Genomic DNA, 19,034 nt, shown 5'->3' with positions numbered 1-19,034 from the left:
AGGAGGGGGACCGGTGAGGAGACAGACCGCTGAGCGCTAGGAGGGTGAACCCCGGCAGGACTGGGCGGCCTTGTGACCCCGAGGCTGAGTAGGGAGTGGGGTAGGAGGTGAAGACCGGATCCAGTCCCGCCCCAGGGGGAGGACCCGTTCCTTCGCAGCCACTCTCACGCCGCCACTAGGAAGCCCGCCGGGCTGCCCGGACTTGGGCTGGGCCCCTCCAGGCTCCGTAGCCCGCGGTGCGCCACCCCCGCGGACCCAGAGAACGCAGCCCGGGCCTCGGTCACTAGAACTTTAATGATAGAGACTAGGATGCGGAAGCGAGCGCCCCTCCCCGGGGCAGCTGGAGGCTCCGGCTCTTCTTTCCCGGCTCCGTCGGCCCGGGGGCCTTGGTCTCAGGCCCACGGCAGCAGCGTCCGGAGCCGTCCGAGGAGCGCGGCGCGCAGCGCGGCCGGGAGGAAGTGGGCGAGCAGGCCGAGCGCAGCCAGCGCCACCAGCAGCCAGAGGGCGCGCGCGCTCGCGTACAGGGGTGCCAGCCTGCGGGCGGCGGTCAGCGGGGAGGTGGCGCGAGGAGGCCCGCTTCTTCCCCGCCGCAACCCCGGCCCCACGGGGACTTCCTCTGGCCGACGCCAGGGCTCGCCCACCGAATCCCCAAAGGCGCTGGGCTCCGGCCCGTCGCCCGCCCCCAGCTTCGGTCCCGCTCCCCAGGAGCCCCGCCCGCCCGCGATCTTTCCCCGGCCCCGGCCCGCTCCCCGCCCGGCCCCGGCCCGCTCCCCGCCCGGCCCTCACCTGAGCTGCGCGGAGCGCGCGTAGCCCTGGAAGTAGCGGAGGCGCGCGAACAGGTAGACCAGGCCGCACAGGGCCGCCGCCCCTGCGAGAGGTACGCACGGGCCTGGTGAGCGCCCTGCGCGGGTCCCGGGGGTCCAGCGCGTGCGCCCCTGCCCCACACCCCGACCTTCATGAAAGAAGATGCCGGCGACCCAGAGCGTGGCGAGGAACAGCGGGAAGTACTCGCTGCAGTTCACCCTGCGGTGGGCGGGTGGGATGAGCGCGCCGGCCGGGATGGTCCTGCGACCCGGACCCGCCTGGGGCTCGCTCCCCGCCCCGCGCCCTCCCGCCGCGCCTCACTGGGCTCGGTAGACGCGCTCGAACTCGGGTGGGCCGGTGGTGAGCGGCGGCGACACGCGGAAGGCCCTGCGCGCCGAGATCACCTGCAGGGAGAAGTAGGCTGGGGGAGGAGGGGGAGCGGGAGTCAGGTCTGGACACCCGAAGCCCCAGAGATGGGAGTGGGAGGGATCCTGCAATCTGGCCCTTCACTTGGCCGTGTCCTCTCCTCCCTAAGGCGGAACCCCGCCCCCTCCCCGCCCGAGGAGACCTCTCGTCTCACCCATCCCTGGCCTGCCCTGTGTCCCTGACATTCAGCGAGGAGGGCAGGGCTGAAGCCTGGGGCGCAGAGAGGCCCTGTCCCAACCTGTGAGTGTATGGGGGAGGGTGAGTGATTCAGGCACAGGGACACCTGCTCCGCGAGAGAGACTACTTGAGTCCTTGTTTCTGAATCATTTCACTCGCAAAACACAGGCAAATGCAGCTTTCAGGTCCCTGGCCAGGAAGTGCCTCGGGAGTCTGAGGGCAGAGCTGGCTGCATCCTCCCAGGTGCAAGGAAGCACACTCCCTGTAGCTAACAGTCCCTGGTCACCCACCTACCAGTGCCCACCAGCAGGGCCCTCTGACCTTGCCTCAGGCCGGGATCACTAAAGCCTGCGTCCCTGTGCCTCCAAACCTCAGTTTCTCTGTTCCTGCATTCCGGTCCCAGGCCTAAATCTGACAGACACCTTCTCTCCTGCTCCCAGGAGGTTGCAGCTGGGACTCTCCTAGCCTAACCCCAGGACCCCAGGGCTGGGGTAGTTGCAGAGGGTGGGCTGTCCCTAAAGTTTCTCTGTGGGCAGGAGCCCTTCCCTTGGTCAGGTGAGGCCAGGCCAGACCACACACAGACCAGTGCTGGCTGTGCGCTCCCTCCCCAGACCTCCCGTCGGACCATCTCCCCCTGAGTCCTGCAGCCCTGGCACCTTTGGTTCTGGGCCCTCTGCAGATGGGTGTCACAGGGTGGCCATCCAGCTCAGTGCAGGAGCAGCTGGAGGTCAGGCTGGCCTGTCTGTTCAGCCCCTTCAGAGCCCCCTCCCCAGGCTGTGCCTTATCCTAGCCCACACACTGTGGAGTAGTGGTGTCTCTTAGGTGGCAAGGATATCTGGCCTTTAGGGCCAGTCTGAGAAAGGCATTAAGCAGGCTCTTTTTAGGGGGCTGGAGGAAGGAGTCCCACCTCTACCCTGCTCCACATGGTCCCAGTATGGAGGTGCCTTTGAAGCAGAGCCAGGGAATGGGGGCCGCTTGCTGGGACACCCAGAGAGGGGACAGCTGGAAAGAGCAGAGATCAGCTTCCCCAAGCCCATGGCTATCCTACCATTTGTCCTGGCACCCTTGCCACCCCTAAGTCCTACAGCTCTCACAGCCGGGTGCCCCCCACGTCCCTGAAAGTCCCCACCCTCTTCCAGCTTGGGCCTGGGCTGGAGTCCCCACCTCTGCCCTCCACCTGGGCCTAGGGGGCAGAGGGCAAGCTGTAGGGATCTAAGGCCCACCCTCTTCCTAGATAGGAACCAGCCCACCTTGCAGCAGGACTCCCAGGAGGGTGACAGCAGCCAGTAGAGCTACCTCGTCCTTCATGGTACCGTCGGCGTGGTGGCACGGGCTGTGTGTGAAGGCGAGCTGGGGAACGCTTAGCCCCGTCTGCTGCTCAGAGGTCGGCCCAGGAGAGGAAGAGCAGCCTCGGTGCTCTCCCCGCCCCATCTCAGTGGAGGGGGTGCACGGGGGTGTGACCATACCACACAGAGCCAGGGAGCCAGGCCAGGCCGGCAGGGAGGAAACCAAAGTCTGGGCAGGGGAGAGCAGCTAGCTGGAGACCGCCTCACCACTTCCTGCTTGTTCGTGCCCCTTCCTTGCCTAGTCCCGCGTGGCAGAGCCCAAGCTGTCCATCTGGGTCAGCTCCAGCTGTGGGTGTGCCCCCTGCTGCACCACCCCACTTTCTCCAGGGCCTTGCAGACCCCCACATCATGCTGGAGCCAGCCCCAGGCTCCCGGCTAACTCCTCCACCCACCTTATCTGTTCCCTGCCCCCATCCAGGCTGTTCCTGGCAACCCCTGCCAAACCCTCCTCTGCGGAAGCCCTTCCCAGTGCCTTTGGCTTCAGAATGGAGTCCCAGCGCCCCCCCCAGCCACACTGGGCCCCACAAGCTCTTTCTCCTTCAGGAAACCTCATGCCTGCCAGCCTTAGTCGTTGTAGGGGTTCCATGCACAAGGGCCACCCTGCCAGGAGGAAACCTGTCCAAGGCCCCCTGGGTGGCGGGAGGGTCAGCCCTTGTGGGCCATCCCTCTCCCAGGCCTCTCTTGGGCCTCCCACAACAGTCACCTGCCGTGTCTTTCTGCCCTGCAGCCCTCTTGCCTCAAGGTAACAACCCTCCACCACCTTCCTAGACGGCTGCCCTCCCCACACTCAGGCCCTGTGGTCTGGACAGTGCTGACTCCTGCCCCTTCCAGGCCTGTGAGATGGACACTGAGCCAAGGCTGACTCAAGATGGTGAGATGTAGTCCTGGAAACTTCCTTAGAACTTTGGGACAGGAAACTCGGAGTGGGGAGGGGGACTACGGCGGGCCACCCTGAGGACAGAGCCCACGCAGGGCCAGGTGGAGAGGAAAGGTGGCACCCGAGGACTCCTGTCTGGAGTTCTGGGTGTCTCCCTCGCCCCGCCTGGAGCACCCCCGGCCGCCCCCCTCACCCTGCCTGGAGTGCCCCTGGCCTCCGGCCTTCCCAGTTGTGCCTAACGGTCACTTCCTCTTTTGGCTTGAGTGGGTTTGCGGTGGCTTTTGGTCAGAAGTGGCAAAGTCCAGACTGACCCAGAAGCACGGGCAGGAGCTGGGGGAGGCCACAGGCCGTGCTGCAGGGGTCGGGCCGCATGGTTCTGCCCTCGCACCTGGTCCTTCCTTGCTGCCCCAAGCTCAGCTCCAGCCTGAGGCTCGGAGCCTGTCGGGCTCTCTCAGAATCCCTTCCTCCTCCTCTGGGTATCGCCCCTGCCCCCGGAAACCAGATATGCCCCAGCTGGGGGCTCTGTGAGCTCCTCCAGGGCAGGGGCCAGGGCTCAGGCCCGGCCCCTGCTTTAGACCAAGCTGTGACAGTCATCTTGGGGCTCAGTGATGGAGGACTGCCTCCTAGATCCCGGACACAGATGTAGTGCCAGGGAGCGATGGTGGCCGCGTCCTCAGACTCTGCCCACTCAGCCTCCTTCCTCCCTGAAACCTGCCCCACAGGGCCTGCCTGAAGGGTGGGATGCAGCCCACCACGCAGGGGTTGACGCTGGTGCCAGTGGGCTGTGCCCAGGGTGTCTGTGTGCACCACGCATACATACCTGCATGCCCCTTGGTCAGTTGTCACACACCCATGTCTCTGTGCTTGTGGGTGTCCAAGTGTCTTCGTGAGTCCAGGCCCTCCTGTCAGCCAAGCTCTCATTTCCTCCAAGGCCTGAATGTCCTCCCATCGGAGTTCATCCCCTCAGTCCACAGCAGGAAGCCAAAGCCTAACATCAGCAGCTTCTGAGGAAGTCCCTTGGCAGATGTGCAGGGCAGGGACCTGGGTCTTGGCCCCGAGAGCCCTCCCCGGGTCTCTTGGTTCCCACCTCCCTCCCTCTGAGCCTGCCCAGGCTGTCAGGGCCCTGCCTGGGCTCAAGCCAGCTCAAGCTGACAGGAGGGCCAGCCAAGCCCCCACCCCTGCTCGGGCCACCCAGCTTCCATCTTCCTGTCTAGCTCTGGAGGCACCAGCATCAGGAGGGAAGCGAAAGCTCCTCCCTGAGCCTCCACAGAGCCCTAAGGAGTCTCTGATGCCCACTCACCAGGACCTCTGGGCGGCAGAAAGGCCGGCAGAACCATTGCACAGAGAAGAAATCAGAACTTCTGTGGAGTGGATCATAGGCAGTGCACAACTCAGACCCTGAGCTTGAACAACAAAGTTTATTTAGAAATTATTTTATATTTGAGACAGGATCGTGCTCTGTTGCCCAGGCTGGAGTGGAGTGGATCATAGGCAGTGCACAACTCAGACCCTGAGCTTGAACAACAAAGTTTATTTAGAAATTATTTTATATTTGAGACAGGATCGTGCTCTGTTGCCCAGGCTGGAGTGCAGTGGCTCAACATGCCTCACTGCATCCTCAAACTCCCGGGCTCAAGCAATCCTCCCACCTCAGCCTCTCAAGTAGCTGGGACCACAGGCTCTAATTTTTTTTTTTTTTTTCCAGAGATGGAGTCTTGCTACGTTGCAGGCTGGTCTCAAACTCCTGGGCTGAAGTGATCCTCTGCCTCAGCCTCCCAAAGTGCTGGGATTACAGGCATGAGCCACCATGCTTGGCTGAAATTATTTTAGACTTACAAAAAAGTTGCAAAAATCTACAGTCTCGGCCAGGCGCGGTGGCTCATGCCTGTAATCCCAACACTTTGGGAGGCTAAGGTGGGCGGATTACCTGAAGTTAGGAGTTCGAGGTCAGCCTGGCCAACATGGTGAAACCCCATCTCTACTAAAAATACAAAAATTAGTCAGGCGTGGTAGCAGGCACCTATAATCCCAGCCACTCAGGAGGCTGAGAGAGGAGAATTGCTTGAACCCAGGAGGCAGAGGATGCAGTGAGCCGAGATCACACCTGAGCGACAGAGCAAGACTCTGTCTCAAAAAAAAAAAAAAAACAAACTTGTATAACCAAAATTCAGTTATAAACCAAGAGATTTCCATTGATACAAGTTAGTAATCAAGTATTTTACGGATCTTATTCAAGTTTCACCAACTGTCCTACTGGAATAGTACAAAGACCTCAAAAGCTTTATGCTAAATTGTGCCAGGCTGGGCATGGTGGCTAACACCTGTAATCCCAGCACTTTGGGAGGCCGAGGTTGTGGACCACCTGAGGTCGGGAGTTCAAGACCAGCCTGACCAACATGGAGAAACCCTGTCTCTACTAAAAATACAAAATTAGCTGGGCATGGTGGCGCATGCCTGTAATCCCAGCTACTCGGGAGGCTGAGGCAAGAGAATTGCTTGAACCCAGGAGACAGAGGTTGCAGTGAGCCAAGATCACGCCATTGCACTCCAGCCTGGGCAACAAGAGCGAAACTCCGTCTCAAAAAAAAAAAAGAAAAGAAAAGAAAAAGAAAAAAAAAAAAAAAGGCACAGAGAGGGCCAGGTGCGGTGGCTCACACCTGTACTCCCAGCACGAGGCGGGCAGATCACGAGTTCAGGAGATCGAGACCATCCTGGCTAACACGGTGAAATGCCGTCTCTACTAAAAAATACAAAAAATTAGCCGGGGGTGGCGGTGGACGCTTGTAGTCCCAGCTACTCTGGAGGCCGAGGCAGGAGAATGACGTGAACCAGGGAGGCGGAGCTTGCAGTCAGCCGAGATCGCGCCACTGCACTCCATCCTGGGCAACAGAGCTAGACTCCATCTCAAAAATAAAAAAATAGAAAAATTAAACCATAGACTTAGAGAAAACATTTGTGAATCATATATATGATTAAAAAAATACTTTGAATTCAGAATATATAAAAACTCTCAAAACTGGATAGTAAGAAGACAGTTTCCTGAGTAAATGGGTGCAGATCCCTGTAGGGCAGAGATCACCTGCTGTACAGCTGAGAACTGATTCAGTCTGGAAGTGGCCTGGGATCGTGAGAGCCTGAGTCTTTACTGGGGCAGCTGGCCTGGCTTCTCTCTGCTTCTCTGTTCTTCTTTTCTTTCTTTCTTTTTTTTTTTTGAGACAGAGTCTCGCTCTGTTGCCCAGGCTGGAGTGCAGTGGCGCCATCTCGGCTCACGGCAAGCTCCGCCTCCCAGGTTCACGCCATTCTCCTGCCTCAGCCTCCCGAGTAGCTGGGACTACAGGCGCCCGCCACCACGCCCGGCTAATTTTTTGGTATTTTTAGTAGAGACGGGGTTTCACCGTGTTAGCCAGGGTGGTCTCGATCTTCTGACCTTGTGATCCACCCGCCTTGGCCTCCCAAAGTGCTGGGATTACAGGCGTGAGCCACTGCACCCAGCCTTTCTTTTCTTTTTGAGATAGGGTCTTACTCTGTTGCCCAGGCTGGAGTGCAATGGCGTGATCTCAGCTCACTGCAACCTCCGCCTCCTGGGTTCAAGCAATTCTCCTGCCTCAGCCTCCTGTGTAGCTGGAATTACAGGCGTGCACCACCATGCCCAGTGTATTAGTCCGTTTTCACGCTGCTGATAAAGATATACCCAAGACGGGGCAATTTAACAAAAGAAAGAGGTTTATTGGACTTTGGGGAGGCCTCACAATCATGGCAGAAGGCAAGGAGGAGCAAGTCACATCTTACGTGGATGGCAGCAGGCAAAGAGAGAGGAGCTTGTGCAGGGACACTCCCTTTTTTTAAAATTTTTTTATTTTTATTTTTGGTTTTGTTTTTTGAGATGGAGTTTCGCTCTTGTTGCCCAGGCTGGAGTGCAGTGGTGTGATCTCAGCTCACTGCAACCTCCGCCTCCCAGGTTCAAGCGATTCTCCTGCCTCAGCCTCCCGAGTAACTGGGATTACAGGTGTCCGCCACCACATCTGGCTAATTTTTTGTATTTTTACAAAAAATACAGCCTGCCCATGTTGGGCAGGCTGGTCTCCAACTCCTGACCTCAGTGATCCACCCACCTTGGCCTCCCAAAGTGCTGGGATTTTAGGCGTGAGCCACCAAGCCCGGTCCATTTGATGGTTTTAAAAACAGGAGTTTCCCAGGTGGGCCTGTCCTCACCTGAGGTCAGGAGTTTGAGACTAGCCTGCCCAACATGGCGAAACTCCGTCTCTACTAAAAATACAGAAATTAGCTGGGCATGGTGGCATGCACCTGTAATCCCAGCTACTCGGGAGGCTGAGACAGAATCACTTGAACCCGGAAGGTGGAGGTTGCAGTGAGCTGAGACTGCGCCACTGCACTCCAGCCCGGGCAAAAATTCAAGTTATAGCACTTTTGATCTCTTGCCACTAAGAAAGGCACACAGGCCTTGGCGGGCCTCTGGAGGCTTTGGATGCAACACAGTTCACACTCGGGACTGCTGCTTTGACTCCTGCCAGGATGCAGGGCAAGCAACCTTCTGCTTGGTTCAGAAAATCGAGCACACCCCCTGGTGCTAGAAATAGCTGTGGTAGAGACAGGGCCAGGTGGTGTTTCTAGCAGAAGCCTCGTGAGACAGTCATAGTGCATAACCTTATGGTCCCAGATCAAGGCTGTGCCTTCCCCAGCAGGGAATGGACATTGTTCCAAAAACAAAACAAATGAAAACTGGACCTTGGGACATTGGGGCACCAAGTGACTGCGTGGCCAGGGCAGTCTGCCACAGGAGCTGGTTCTGTTGGGCCCAAGAAGTCCAACAGTGTGGCAGGCCCAAGGCCATCCTTCCTGCAGTAGAAGGATGCTCCAGCACCCACGGCGTCCCAGTGCACAGGTTAGCACAAGCAAACTCCTATGTCACCCACTGCTGTGGCTCCAGCATGCTCCCTGACAGTAGCCAAAACCTGCCCCCAGGGAGAGGCTGTCTTTCACCAATGGCTTTTGTTTCCAGGCTCCTGATGGTGTCTCCTGATGCACAGAAGCTCTTAAATTGACTGTAACAAATGAATCAGTGTTTTACCTTATGGTTAGCTCTTTTTGTATTTTGTCTAATAAATTCTTTCCAACTCTGAGGTCATCAAGATAGTCTCCTATATTCAGGTCTGCAATCTACGGTAATCCCAGCTACTTGGGAGGCTGAGGCAGGAGAATCGCTTGAACCCGGGAGATGGAGGTTGCAGTGAGCAGAGATTGCACCATTGCACTCCAGCCTGGGCGACAGGGTGAGACTCCTTCTCAAATTAAAACAACAACAACAAAAAAAACATTCATTCATGAGGGTTCTGCCCTCATGACCCAATCACCTCTTACTAGGCCCCACCTCCCGACACTGTTGCACTGGGGATTAAGTCCAACACATGAACTTTTCGGGCATGCATTCAGCAGATTTGCTTTGTCTGGATATTTCATATAAATGCAACTATACAATATGTGGTCTTCTGTGTCTGGCACAACTTAGCAAAATGTTTTTGAGGTCTTTGTAGTATTTTCACAACTTTTTTGTAAGGTTGAAAATATTTCAAAATGAAAAGCTAAAAATAGAAAACATGGCCGGGAGCCGTGGCTCATACCTGTAATCCCAGCACTTTGGGAGGCCAAGGCGGGTGGCTCACCTGAGGTCAAGAGCTGGAGACCAGCCTGGCCAACATGGTGAAACCCCGTCTCTACTAAAAACTACAAAAATTAGCCAGGCATGGTAGTGGGCACCTGTAATCCCAGCTACTCGGGAGGCTGAGGCAGGAGAATTGCTGACTCCTGCCAGGATGCAGGGCAAGCAACCTCCTGCTTGGTTCACAAAATCCGGAGGCAGAGGTTGCCGTGAGCCAGGATTGCGCCACTGCACTCCAGCCTGGGCGACCGAGCGAGACTCTGTCTCAAAAACAAACAAAAAAAAGAAAACATGAATTGCTCGTGGCCCCTTCCCGCATGGAAGGGACTCAGTTTGCACCGGGTGGTGACTGGTCTCCTCACTCAGTCCCTTGAGGAGACCAACGCTGGTCTCTGTCACTGGCAGGCTAGAGACGGGCACTTGGGTGGCAGATCTGGGTTTGTCTGGGTGAGCCAGAGCCATGATGCTGGGATCCCGCTGGGCCCCACCCCTGCCACTGCTGCTTACTGCTCTTGAGCCCGCCTTGCTGGGCCCAGCACTCGGGGGCCATGACAGAGGCTGGCTGGTGGTCACTGCAGCTGCAACTGGGACTCAACTTTGCTGTGTTTGCAGCAGACTGCTGTCAGCTGCTAGGGATCATTTGCGTTTCATTGGGTCCAGACTGGAAAATCAAATGGGCATCTATGGCCAGGCATGGTGGCTCACTCCTGTAATCCCAGCACTTTGGGAGGCTGAGGTGGGCGGATCACCTGAGGTCAGGAGATTGAGACCAGCCTGGTCAACATGATGAAACCTCGTCTCTACTAAAAATACAAAAATTAGCTGGGCGTGGTGGCGGGAGCCTGTAATCCCAGCTTGGGAGGGTATGGCAAGAGAATCGCTTAAACCCAGGAGGCGGAGGTTGCAGTGAGCCGAGATCGTGCCACTCTACTCCAGCCTGGGCGACAAGAGCGAAATTCCATCTCAAAAAAAAAAAAAAAGGCACCTATGAGGCAGACGCCACCCTGTGTCTGACCCACTGGGAAGCAAGGCTCCTTGTCATTTCTTCTCTGGGCCTTCCCCACTGTGGCTTCCCAGGCCAATACCCTGTGTGAGGCTTCTGTCAACTATGAAGTGAGTCCTCTTTGATTAGATATCAAGGCCAAGGAAATGGCTGGGTGGAGCTGTGGACCCAGTGGTCCCACTGGGAGCTGGGCCTAGGCCAGGGTGATTCTTCTTCCTTCCTTCTTTCTTCTCCTCTCCTCCTCCTTCTCCTCTCCTCCTCCTCCTCTTTTCTTCTTCTTCCTTCTCTTTCTCCTTCCTCTTCTTTTCTTCCTCCTCCTCCATTTTTTTTTTTTGAGATGGAGTTTCATTCTTGCTCCTGGAGTATAATGGCACAATCTCGGCTCCCTGCAACCTCTGCTTCCCAGGTTCAAGCGATTCTCCTGCCTCAGCCTCCTGAGTAGCTGGGATTACAGGTGCGCCCCACCACTCTCTGCTAATTTTTTGTATTTTTACTAGAGACAGGGTTTCACCATGTTGTCCAGGCTGGTCTTGATCTCCTGACCTCAGGTGATCCACCCACCTCGGCCTCCCAAAGTGCTGGGATTACAGGTGTGAGCCACTGAGCGCAGCCCTCCTGCAGAACATATTTGGCTGGTAGGTGTCAGGGCCATCACAAACAGAGGACAGCCGACCCTTAAACATTGTGGAGGTTAGAGGCACTGACCCCTGCACAGCCGAAAATCCACTACATCTTTTGGCCCCTCCAAAACTTAACTACCAATAGCCTACTGTTGACGGAAAGCCTTAGAGAGAACATAAAGAGTCCACAAACACCTGCTTTGTATGGGAAGTGTGTTGTCATACACTGTGTTCTTACAATAAAGTAAGCTAGGGAAAAGAAAATGTTCAGAAAATCATAAAACACATTTATAGTACTGTACTGTATCAATACCGTGCGTTTATGTCATCCATTTACAAGATGAATCGGCTGGGAGGGTGGCACCCGTGGCTGCAGACCTCAATCTATAATACCTATCAAGCAACTTAAATTGTTTTTATCGTCATGACTTTTCTTTGCTTCTTGGGGGCACTTGCAGCATCACTAATGGCACGTTGTATGGGTCCCATGGTGTTACTGAAGATTTATAGTACTGCATCAAACATGATGAAAAAACACAGGAACTGACAGAGATCCCCCCCTTTTTTTTTTTTTTTAAATGAAGTCTTGCTCTGTTGCCCAGGCGGGAGTGCAGTGGCACGATCTCGACTCGCTGCAACCTCTGCCTGCCAGGTTCAAGTGATTCTCTTGCCTCAGCCTCCCGAGTAGCTGGGATTACAGGTGTGCGCCACCACGCCTGGCTAATTTGTATATTTTTAATAGAGACAATTAAAAGGTCAGCAGGAAAAGGTTTCACCATATTGGCTAGGCTGGTCTTGATCTCCTGACCTCGGCCACCCCAAGTGCTGGGATTACAAGCATGAGCTACTGTGCCCAGCCGAGAGATCCCTTTTTACTGTGATCTACAATTTACTGGAGGGACAAACTGCTCCCTTGGAGCTGATGAGACGCATGGCGCTTTAAGCAGATCATCGCCACTCTCAAGTCCACTGCAGTAACTACAAGAGATGGCTGTGAGATCAGCAGGGCAATACAGTATGTGCTACGGTCAATTGTATGCAGTTATAAGTTTTTTGTCAAACAATTTTAATCCAGTTAATGGTAAGCAAAGTGCAATGCCATGAAAAGCCCTGTATTTTGCATGTTTAAACTGTTTTTCATTGTCTTTGCTTGTCAGGTTTTGAAGATGGGACCCGCTCCTGTCTTCTTTCTAGTGGTAGAAAATGGCACATATTGTTCTGGGGTGCCACTCACGCTTAATTTATGGCTTGTCCAAAGAATCTGCGAGCAGGAGGTGGTTTTGTCGTTGGAGGATCATGAGTCTGAGTGAAGCAGAGGATGCCATTTGGGAGGCACCATGCTTCCAGCCACATCCCAGAATGTTTTTGTCACTCATTTCAGTATATGTGACCCATCAGCGGTAGCCAAACGTTGCTTGTTGTCTTCATAGTATTTGTTTCCATATTTTTCCTCCCCCACTTTTGTGCCAACCCTCCCATCATTTGCCCTGAAAAAAATTCGTAACTAGCCATGGAGGCAGCTGTAGCTGCTGACCTGCTGCAAGCTGGGCTTCAGGACCTGCAGTCATTTGGCCTCGTCTTTCAGGCTGCGGCTATATTTATACTGCACCTTTACATTTCTCTTAACTACAAATGTGCCACGTAGTGTTTGCATGTGTAACTTTTGACCAAAAAAACTTTTTTTTTAATTTTCTTTTTTGAGATGGAGTCTTGCTCTGTCCCCCACATTGGAGTGCAATGGCGCGATCTCGGCTCACTGCAACCTCCGCCTCCCAGGTTCAAGTGATTCTCCTGCCTCAGCCTCCCCAGTAGCTGGGATTACAGGTGCCCACCACCACACCCAGCTAGTTTTCATATTTTTAGTAGAGACGGGGTTTCACTAGGTTGGCCAGGCTTGTCTCAAACTCCTGACCTCAGGTGATCCACCCGCCTCAGCCTCCCAAAGTGCTGGGATTACAGGCGTGAGCCACTGCGCCCAGTAAAAAACCTTTTTTTTGGAGACAGGGTCTTGCTATGTTGCCCAGGCAGGAGTACAGTGGTGTGACCTTGGTTCACTGCAGCCTCAAACTCCTGGGCTCAAGTAATTCTCCTATCTCAGCCTCCCAAGTAGCTAGGACTACAGGCATGTGCCACCATATCCAGCTAATTGTAGAGACGAAGGTCTCACTGTTTCCCAGGCTGGTCTGAAACTCCTGGCTTCAAGTGATTCTCCCACCTCAGCCTCCCAAAGTGTTAAGATGACACGTGTGAGCCACTGCACCTAGACTAACTTCTAACTTTCTGTAATAGATTTGTGTATATTTTATGGTAGTAAATGATAAAATAGACTAGTACCTACAAATATTTTATGCGTCCATGACATACCTAGCTTTTTCTTAATTTGTTCACTATCTCTAAGGCAACACGGTTCAGTTGTGAGTTTTTTCAAATTGTCACAAATTTCAAAAAAAATTTCCAATATATTTATTGAAAAAACCCACATGTAAGTGGCCCCAGGCAGTTGAGACCTGCGTTGTTCAGGGGTCAGCTGCATTTCCACTCTCCCACACCCGCTTCTCTGGGCGTTCGGTCCCTTCTTGCAGAGCTGCTACGGTTGCCCCTAGGTTGCTATTCTTTTCCTTGTGGGCCATGGCTTCCTGGGAAGTTTCAGAGAGCCGAGCTGGCAGCCTACGGGCACTGCTTCCTGGGGGCTCTGCAAGGGTGCTGAGTCCTAGGTCATAGCAGAGCCCCATATGGCCATGCCCTTGTCTCAGGCACACTCCTGCTCCCCCCAGGCAGCTCATCTTCTTTCTTCTCTGGCAGGCCCAGCACCCTCCTGCTGACCTTCTTGGTCCAGGGGCCAGGAGGGGTGGTGAGCACAGATCCTAAGGGGAGGTAGCAGAGGCCTGGGCATGACCTTCAAACAAGAGCAAAGCACCGGCCCTTAACAGGGAGGAGTGGGCTTAGAGGTTTCAGGGTGTGGGGGAGGGCGGCGGGGCTGGGGTGTCCAGGTTTTCTAGAGTTCTAGAGTATCGATCCAGATGTCCCCATCCCAGTGTAAGGGTCCCACATTCCTAACTAGGACAATGACCTTGGTATGGCAGACTTGGCTAGGTTGAAAGTTCTACCTTCTTGGAGCTCTGATGCCTTAGTAACAACCCCATGCCTGATCCCTTCAGCTGTGTCCACCCTCTTGCCTGGCTGCCAAGGAGGCCTCTAACGGATCTCACATCGTGTCTTTTCTAGTGATTAGTCATGATCAGCTTTTCATTACCTTTCTCCGAGGTATCACCTATAACCCCCGCAACATCTCTCTCAAGGTCACAGTCACTCCTCCACTTACACTTCCCAAAGGCCTAGTGTACTCTATTCCCTTCCCCAGTGTCCTGCCCTGGTGCCACCACAGCGAACGTTTAACAGTTCCTCTTTATAGCTGTCCCACTTGCCACGGGTGATGGGGTCATCATGGCCAGCAGTCAGCAGCGAGCCAGCTTACAGTCGGCTTCCTGGGACCACTCCCCGCACCAAGTCTCTCGAGCCAGGTGCCCCAAAGGCAGATTTCAAAGGACATCAGCACCACTCATAAGGGAGCAAGGGCTACTGGATTGGGCAGGCGAGAGGTGGAACTGAGATGCAGACGCAGCAGAGGCCTCAGACGACAGCACTGGTGCAGTGGAGCCAGGATGGCTCTTTGGAGATGTCCCAAATTGAGGCAAGGGTGTTGGGGTCTCCATACTCCCATATCGACAAGTCTCCAGACATGGGCTGCCCCTGGAAGAGGGCATAACCTTGGGCAGCTCCCCTCCACTGAACACAATTCCCAGGAAGAGTCAGCTATGAGCTGGCAGCAGCTCTGAACAATGAGTGTCCAACACTCCTGGAAATGGGTCTCAGTCCTGACAGGTATCTGGAGTGTATCACAGCCTCTGTAACTGTCCGCTCAGTCTGGTCCAATCTCCCCGCTTTGGGACAGCCACAGAGAGGTCCCATACGTGGTTAGCAGTGGCACACTCAGGCTTAGACTCGCCCTGTTCTCCTGCTCTAGTGTTCCTATAATGCCATAGGTTTACTAAGAAGTGGACCCAGGGGAGGGGAATCCAGGATCAATTGGATAGAGTAGGTTAAATGCAAGGAATGACAGACAGCTGCAAAGTTTAAGGAACATGCCTGTTACTGCACAAGCAAGAATCAAAAAGAAGCCACAGATTTATCTTTTTATGTTTTAAGGGACAGGGTTGGCTGGGTGTGGTGGCTCATGCCTGTAATCCTAACACTTTGGGAGGCTGAGGCAGGAGGCTCGCGTGAGCCCAGGAGTTTTGAGACCAGCCTGGGCAACATACTAAGACCCTGTCTCTACAAAATTTTTTTTAAAAAATTAGCTTGGCATGGTGGTACACGCCTGTAGCCCCAGCTACTCGGGAGGCTGATGTGGGAGGAGTGCTTGAGCCCAGGAGGTGCAGGCTGCAGTGAGCTATGATCATGCTACTGCATTCCAGCCTGAGCAATTCATAGTGAGACCATCTTAAAAAAAAAAAAAAAAAAAAGACAGTCTTGCTATGTTGCCTAGGCTGGAGTGCAGTGGCTACTCACAGGTAAAATCATAGCTCACTGCAGCCCCAAACTCCTGGCCTCAAGCGATCATCTCTCTTCAGTCTCCTGCGTAGCTGAGACTACAAGCAAATGCCACCATGCCCGGCAAGATTTAATTTTTCTCATTTTTCAGGCAGTGTCTCACTCTGTCACCCAGGCTGGAACATAGTGGTACCATCATGGCTTACTGCCGCCTCGCCCTCCCAGTCTCAAGCAAGCCTCCCACCTCAGCCTCCCTAGTAGCTGGGACTACAGGAGTGTGTCACCACGCTCGGCTAATTTTTTGTAGAGATGGGGTCTCACCATGTTGCCCAGGCTGGTCTCAAACTACTGGACTCAAGCGACACTCCTGCCTTGGCCTTCCAAAGTGCTGGGATTATAGGCATGAGCCACCGCACCCTGCCAAGATTTAAATTTTTTATTACTTGGGGACTAGGACCTCCTTAGGCCTCTAGCTCTAGAAAGGTCGGACGGCAGTATCTATAGCTCTTGAAGATTCTGCATGTGGTTGGACTCTGTCTTGCGTTATATAAAATCATCTGTTATTACAAGTATAGAACCAGCCTAAAACTTTAAAATTCATGAGAAATGTTATCAGTAGTAATAAATCCAGAAGTAGTGAGCAAGCAGTTGTCTCTGCTACATAAAATGTAGTTAGATCTTAATAAGGATGCAAAATTCCAGTTTTTCGTCCTCAGTCTTGAAAAGTTCTGCTTTCCAGGCACAAAGAAAAGTGGAGGCCTCCGCATTGATCCCACATAGCAATCTAACACGGCCTGCTGCTTCTCGCCACAGCCCATGCGGTCAGGGCTTGCTTAAGGTCGCCCGCAGTGTGGAAATCCTCAGAGTAAGTCCGTTCTGCAGCCCTGCCTCCAGCAGACAGCTGGCTGCATTTGTTTGTTTTTGCAGCAGATGGCATCTAGTTCTTCCTAATGTACGTGACCCTTCCCAGAAGACTGACAGGGTGGTGCATCCCTGAATTCTCCCCTTGTGGCGCTGGTTTCTGCTTTGGGTGGGAGTCTGAAGTTATCGTTCCCAACGTTCATGAAATGGTTTTCATGCACTAGCTAAACTCTGCAGCTCAGCTTACTGTAAGCGTGCGAAGAGCAAATTATCCATGAAGCATAAGTAAAGCCAATCTGAAGAGTGGCCAGGACATTAACTGCTTGAACGCAAAAGGGGAAGAAAAGTCCAGTCAAGACATTTGCCACCACTCACCATTTCCTGTGCTGGCCAGGGCAGTGCCTGGAACACTGAAGTTCAGCCACTAGCTTTGGACCAAGTTCGCAGGTAGCTAACATCTTGCATCTTTCAACAGCTTTAGAGCCACATTGCCAGCTTCAGGCATCAGCTGGCTGGCCTGCAGGGAGCATTACTGATAATGCCACCAACCATGGTGTGCCATCCAACTCCAGGGGCAAGCAAGAGACCCTGGAGCTTGTCCTTGACTTACCTTGGGCATCTTCTGGGGCTGGACTGGGGAGGCGGGCAAGTCTTGTCCAGGCTGGCAGAGGTTTCAGAACAGCACAGGCCTGCACTGCAGGCTGGTTGCAGCTCACAGGCACCTGGAGGATGGCAAGAGCCACCATCCTACTAAATGCAGTGGCATATTGCTTGCTTTTAATTTTGTGGGTTTTTGTTGTCGTTGTTGTTGTTTTGGGACAGAGTTTAGCTTTGTCACCCAGGCTGGAATGCAGTGGCACGATCCTGGCACTGCAATCTCTGCCTCTTAGGTTCAAGCCATTCTCCTGCCTCAGTCTCCCAAGTAGCTGGGACTACCGGCACGTGCCACCAGGCCCAGCTAATTTTTGTATTTTTAGTAGAGACAGGGTTTTGCCATGTTGGCCAGGCTGGTCTCGAACTCTTGACCTCAGGTGATCTGTCTGCCCAGGCAGACAGATCCCTCCCAAAGTGCTGGGATTACAAGCGTGAGCCACTGTGCCCGGCCTGCTTTTAAATTTAACACGTGCAGGCATCTGTTAACTTGCTCCTCAGCACTCCTCCCTCTTCCTGTTAACAGCACTTTTTTTTGAGACAGGGTTTCTGCTGCCCAGGCTGCAGTGCAGTGGCATGATCTTGGCTCACTGCAGCCTCAACCTCCTGGGTTGAAGTGATCCTCCCACCTTATTCTCCTGAGTAGCTGGGACCACAGGTGTGTGCTACCACGCCTAATTTTTTTTTTTTTTTTTTTTTACAGAGACAGGGTCTCTCTCTGTTGCCCAGGCTGGTCTCAGTGATCCTCCCACCTTGGCCTCCCAAAGTGCTGTGATTAGGCCTATGTTGTGTGTCACTTTCTTAAGAGACCTATGTTGCTACCGTGTCTACAGTAGTCTGTGGCTCACCCCAGCCTCTGCAGCCCCACTGCCCTCTCTCATTACCTGGCTTTAGTTTCTCCCTAACACTTACCTCACCTGTGTAAGAACTCCTTCCCATGAGACTGTGAGCTCTGCAGTGCAGGGACCTTACCTTCCTGTACTGCCGCAATTTCTGCCATATTCCCTGCCTCTAGGGCAATGCCTGGTCACAGCAAGTGCTCCCTAAACATTTGCCAAGTGAACTGTCCCTTACCGAGTCCTCCTCCATCACCCCCAAGCCTGGCTGGTGACCTGGAGAGACTCGGGGTAGTGGCAGGCTGCAGGGATCTGGAACTGCCTGGGCCTTGCCACTACTGAGGCCTGGCCGTCCGACGTCTCCTTTGATTCTGAAAGTTACTGGGAACCTTAAAAATGCGCTGTAAGGAAATAATTTATAGGATTATATTAGCCAGATTTCTTTTCTACTGGCTTGCAAGTTAAGAGCCCCAACAAAACCATTATTCCAAATGACTGTCCAAAACCTTCATAAATATTTCAAATGGCTGCATCCTATCTCATGGAGTGGAAGCACCAGTTTGCTTAACCAATCCCCTAGGGCAGCAGTTTAGCATCTCATTTTCTGCGACTGTAAACAGCCATACTAAGAACACCACTGTGCTGTACCTTTTTCTATACCCAGAGTCATTTTCGAGGATCGCTTCTCAGAATTGCAACTGTCCAGGCAGACACAGCACGAACATTTTAAGAAGCTTGATAACTTCTACAAAATTTCTTCCCACGAACAATCATACGGCAGCCAGCCTCCCATCCTGCAGCCAGCGCTGGGCGCCGCTCAGCACTGTGCATCTCACAGGTAGGGCCACTCACTTCTGTTCTCGTTTGTGTTTTTAGATCACTGCACATAACGTGCATTCTTAGCCAAGAATTCACAGGGAGTCTCCGGAGTTTTCCTCCTTTACTGCGCCTTCTATGGCAAGGCCACAAACACTGTTTCCTGTGTGTCACAGATGTCTTCCCCTTTTTATTAGCATAATCTAGCTTTTTGAGTCTATCATGGCATGGTTCCTCGCTGTGGTCCCCTGAAGGCCGTTCTTCTCTGCCCTTTGAGGAACTCCAGCCTCTCCCAGGCTGCCCTGCTCCCTGCTCCCAGCAAAGCAAAGCAGGGAGAGTTCTGAGGTGAGCGGCCCCATTCACCCTTTCAGTTCAGGCTCCATCATCTG

The 19,034-nt window shown here is 53.8% G+C and overlaps 2 protein-coding genes across 3 annotated transcripts; both read right to left on the bottom strand.

Moving 5' to 3' along the window:
- Positions 1–275: 275 nt before the first annotated feature.
- On the bottom strand, positions 276–4,527 carry LTC4S (leukotriene C4 synthase). 2 transcript variants are annotated; one of them, XM_001153488.6, is made up of 6 exons: positions 4,451–4,527; positions 2,658–2,922; positions 1,126–1,225; positions 953–1,023; positions 787–868; positions 276–534 (listed from the first exon to the last, which is right to left on the bottom strand). In XM_001153488.6, exons 1-6 carry the CDS (start codon positions 4,454–4,456, stop codon positions 393–395), a joined length of 666 nt encoding a protein of 221 aa, XP_001153488.4. In that variant the 5' UTR covers positions 4,457–4,527; the 3' UTR covers positions 276–392. The 2 variants fall into 2 exon arrangements, with proteins under 2 accessions (XP_001153488.4, XP_009448589.1); XM_009450314.5 differs by lacking the exons at positions 953–1,023; positions 4,451–4,527 and having other exon boundaries at positions 2,658–2,963.
- On the bottom strand, positions 3,830–4,654 carry LOC104006663 (uncharacterized). Its single transcript, XM_063810998.1, has one exon. It carries the CDS (start codon positions 4,549–4,551, stop codon positions 3,916–3,918), a length of 636 nt encoding a protein of 211 aa, XP_063667068.1. The 5' UTR covers positions 4,552–4,654; the 3' UTR covers positions 3,830–3,915.
- Positions 4,655–19,034: the final 14,380 nt, after the last annotated feature.

The sequence above is a fragment of the Pan troglodytes genome, chromosome 4 (assembly GCF_028858775.2).
Source record: "Pan troglodytes isolate AG18354 chromosome 4, NHGRI_mPanTro3-v2.0_pri, whole genome shotgun sequence".
Lineage (NCBI taxonomy): Eukaryota > Metazoa > Chordata > Mammalia > Primates > Hominidae > Pan > Pan troglodytes.
Note: the sequence above shows the minus strand (reverse complement) of the source record. Positions and strands in the feature narration are given on the sequence as shown.

What these genes read in the sequence shown, in the direction of transcription:
- LTC4S (XM_001153488.6), bottom strand. An exon ending in CCTGGGAGTCCTGCTGCAAG is followed by an intron (nt 1,226 to 2,657) that starts GTGGGCTGGTTC and finishes CTCCTCCCCCAG; the next exon opens with CCTACTTCTCCCTGCAGGTG. An exon ending in GCGCGCTCCGCGCAGCTCAG is followed by an intron (nt 535 to 786) that starts GTGAGGGCCGGG and finishes CGCCGCCCGCAG; the next exon opens with GCTGGCACCCCTGTACGCGA.
- LOC104006663 (XM_063810998.1), bottom strand. Translation starts at nt 4,551, where the DNA reads ATGAGAGCTTGGCTGACAGGAGGGCCTGGACTCACGAAGACACTTGGA.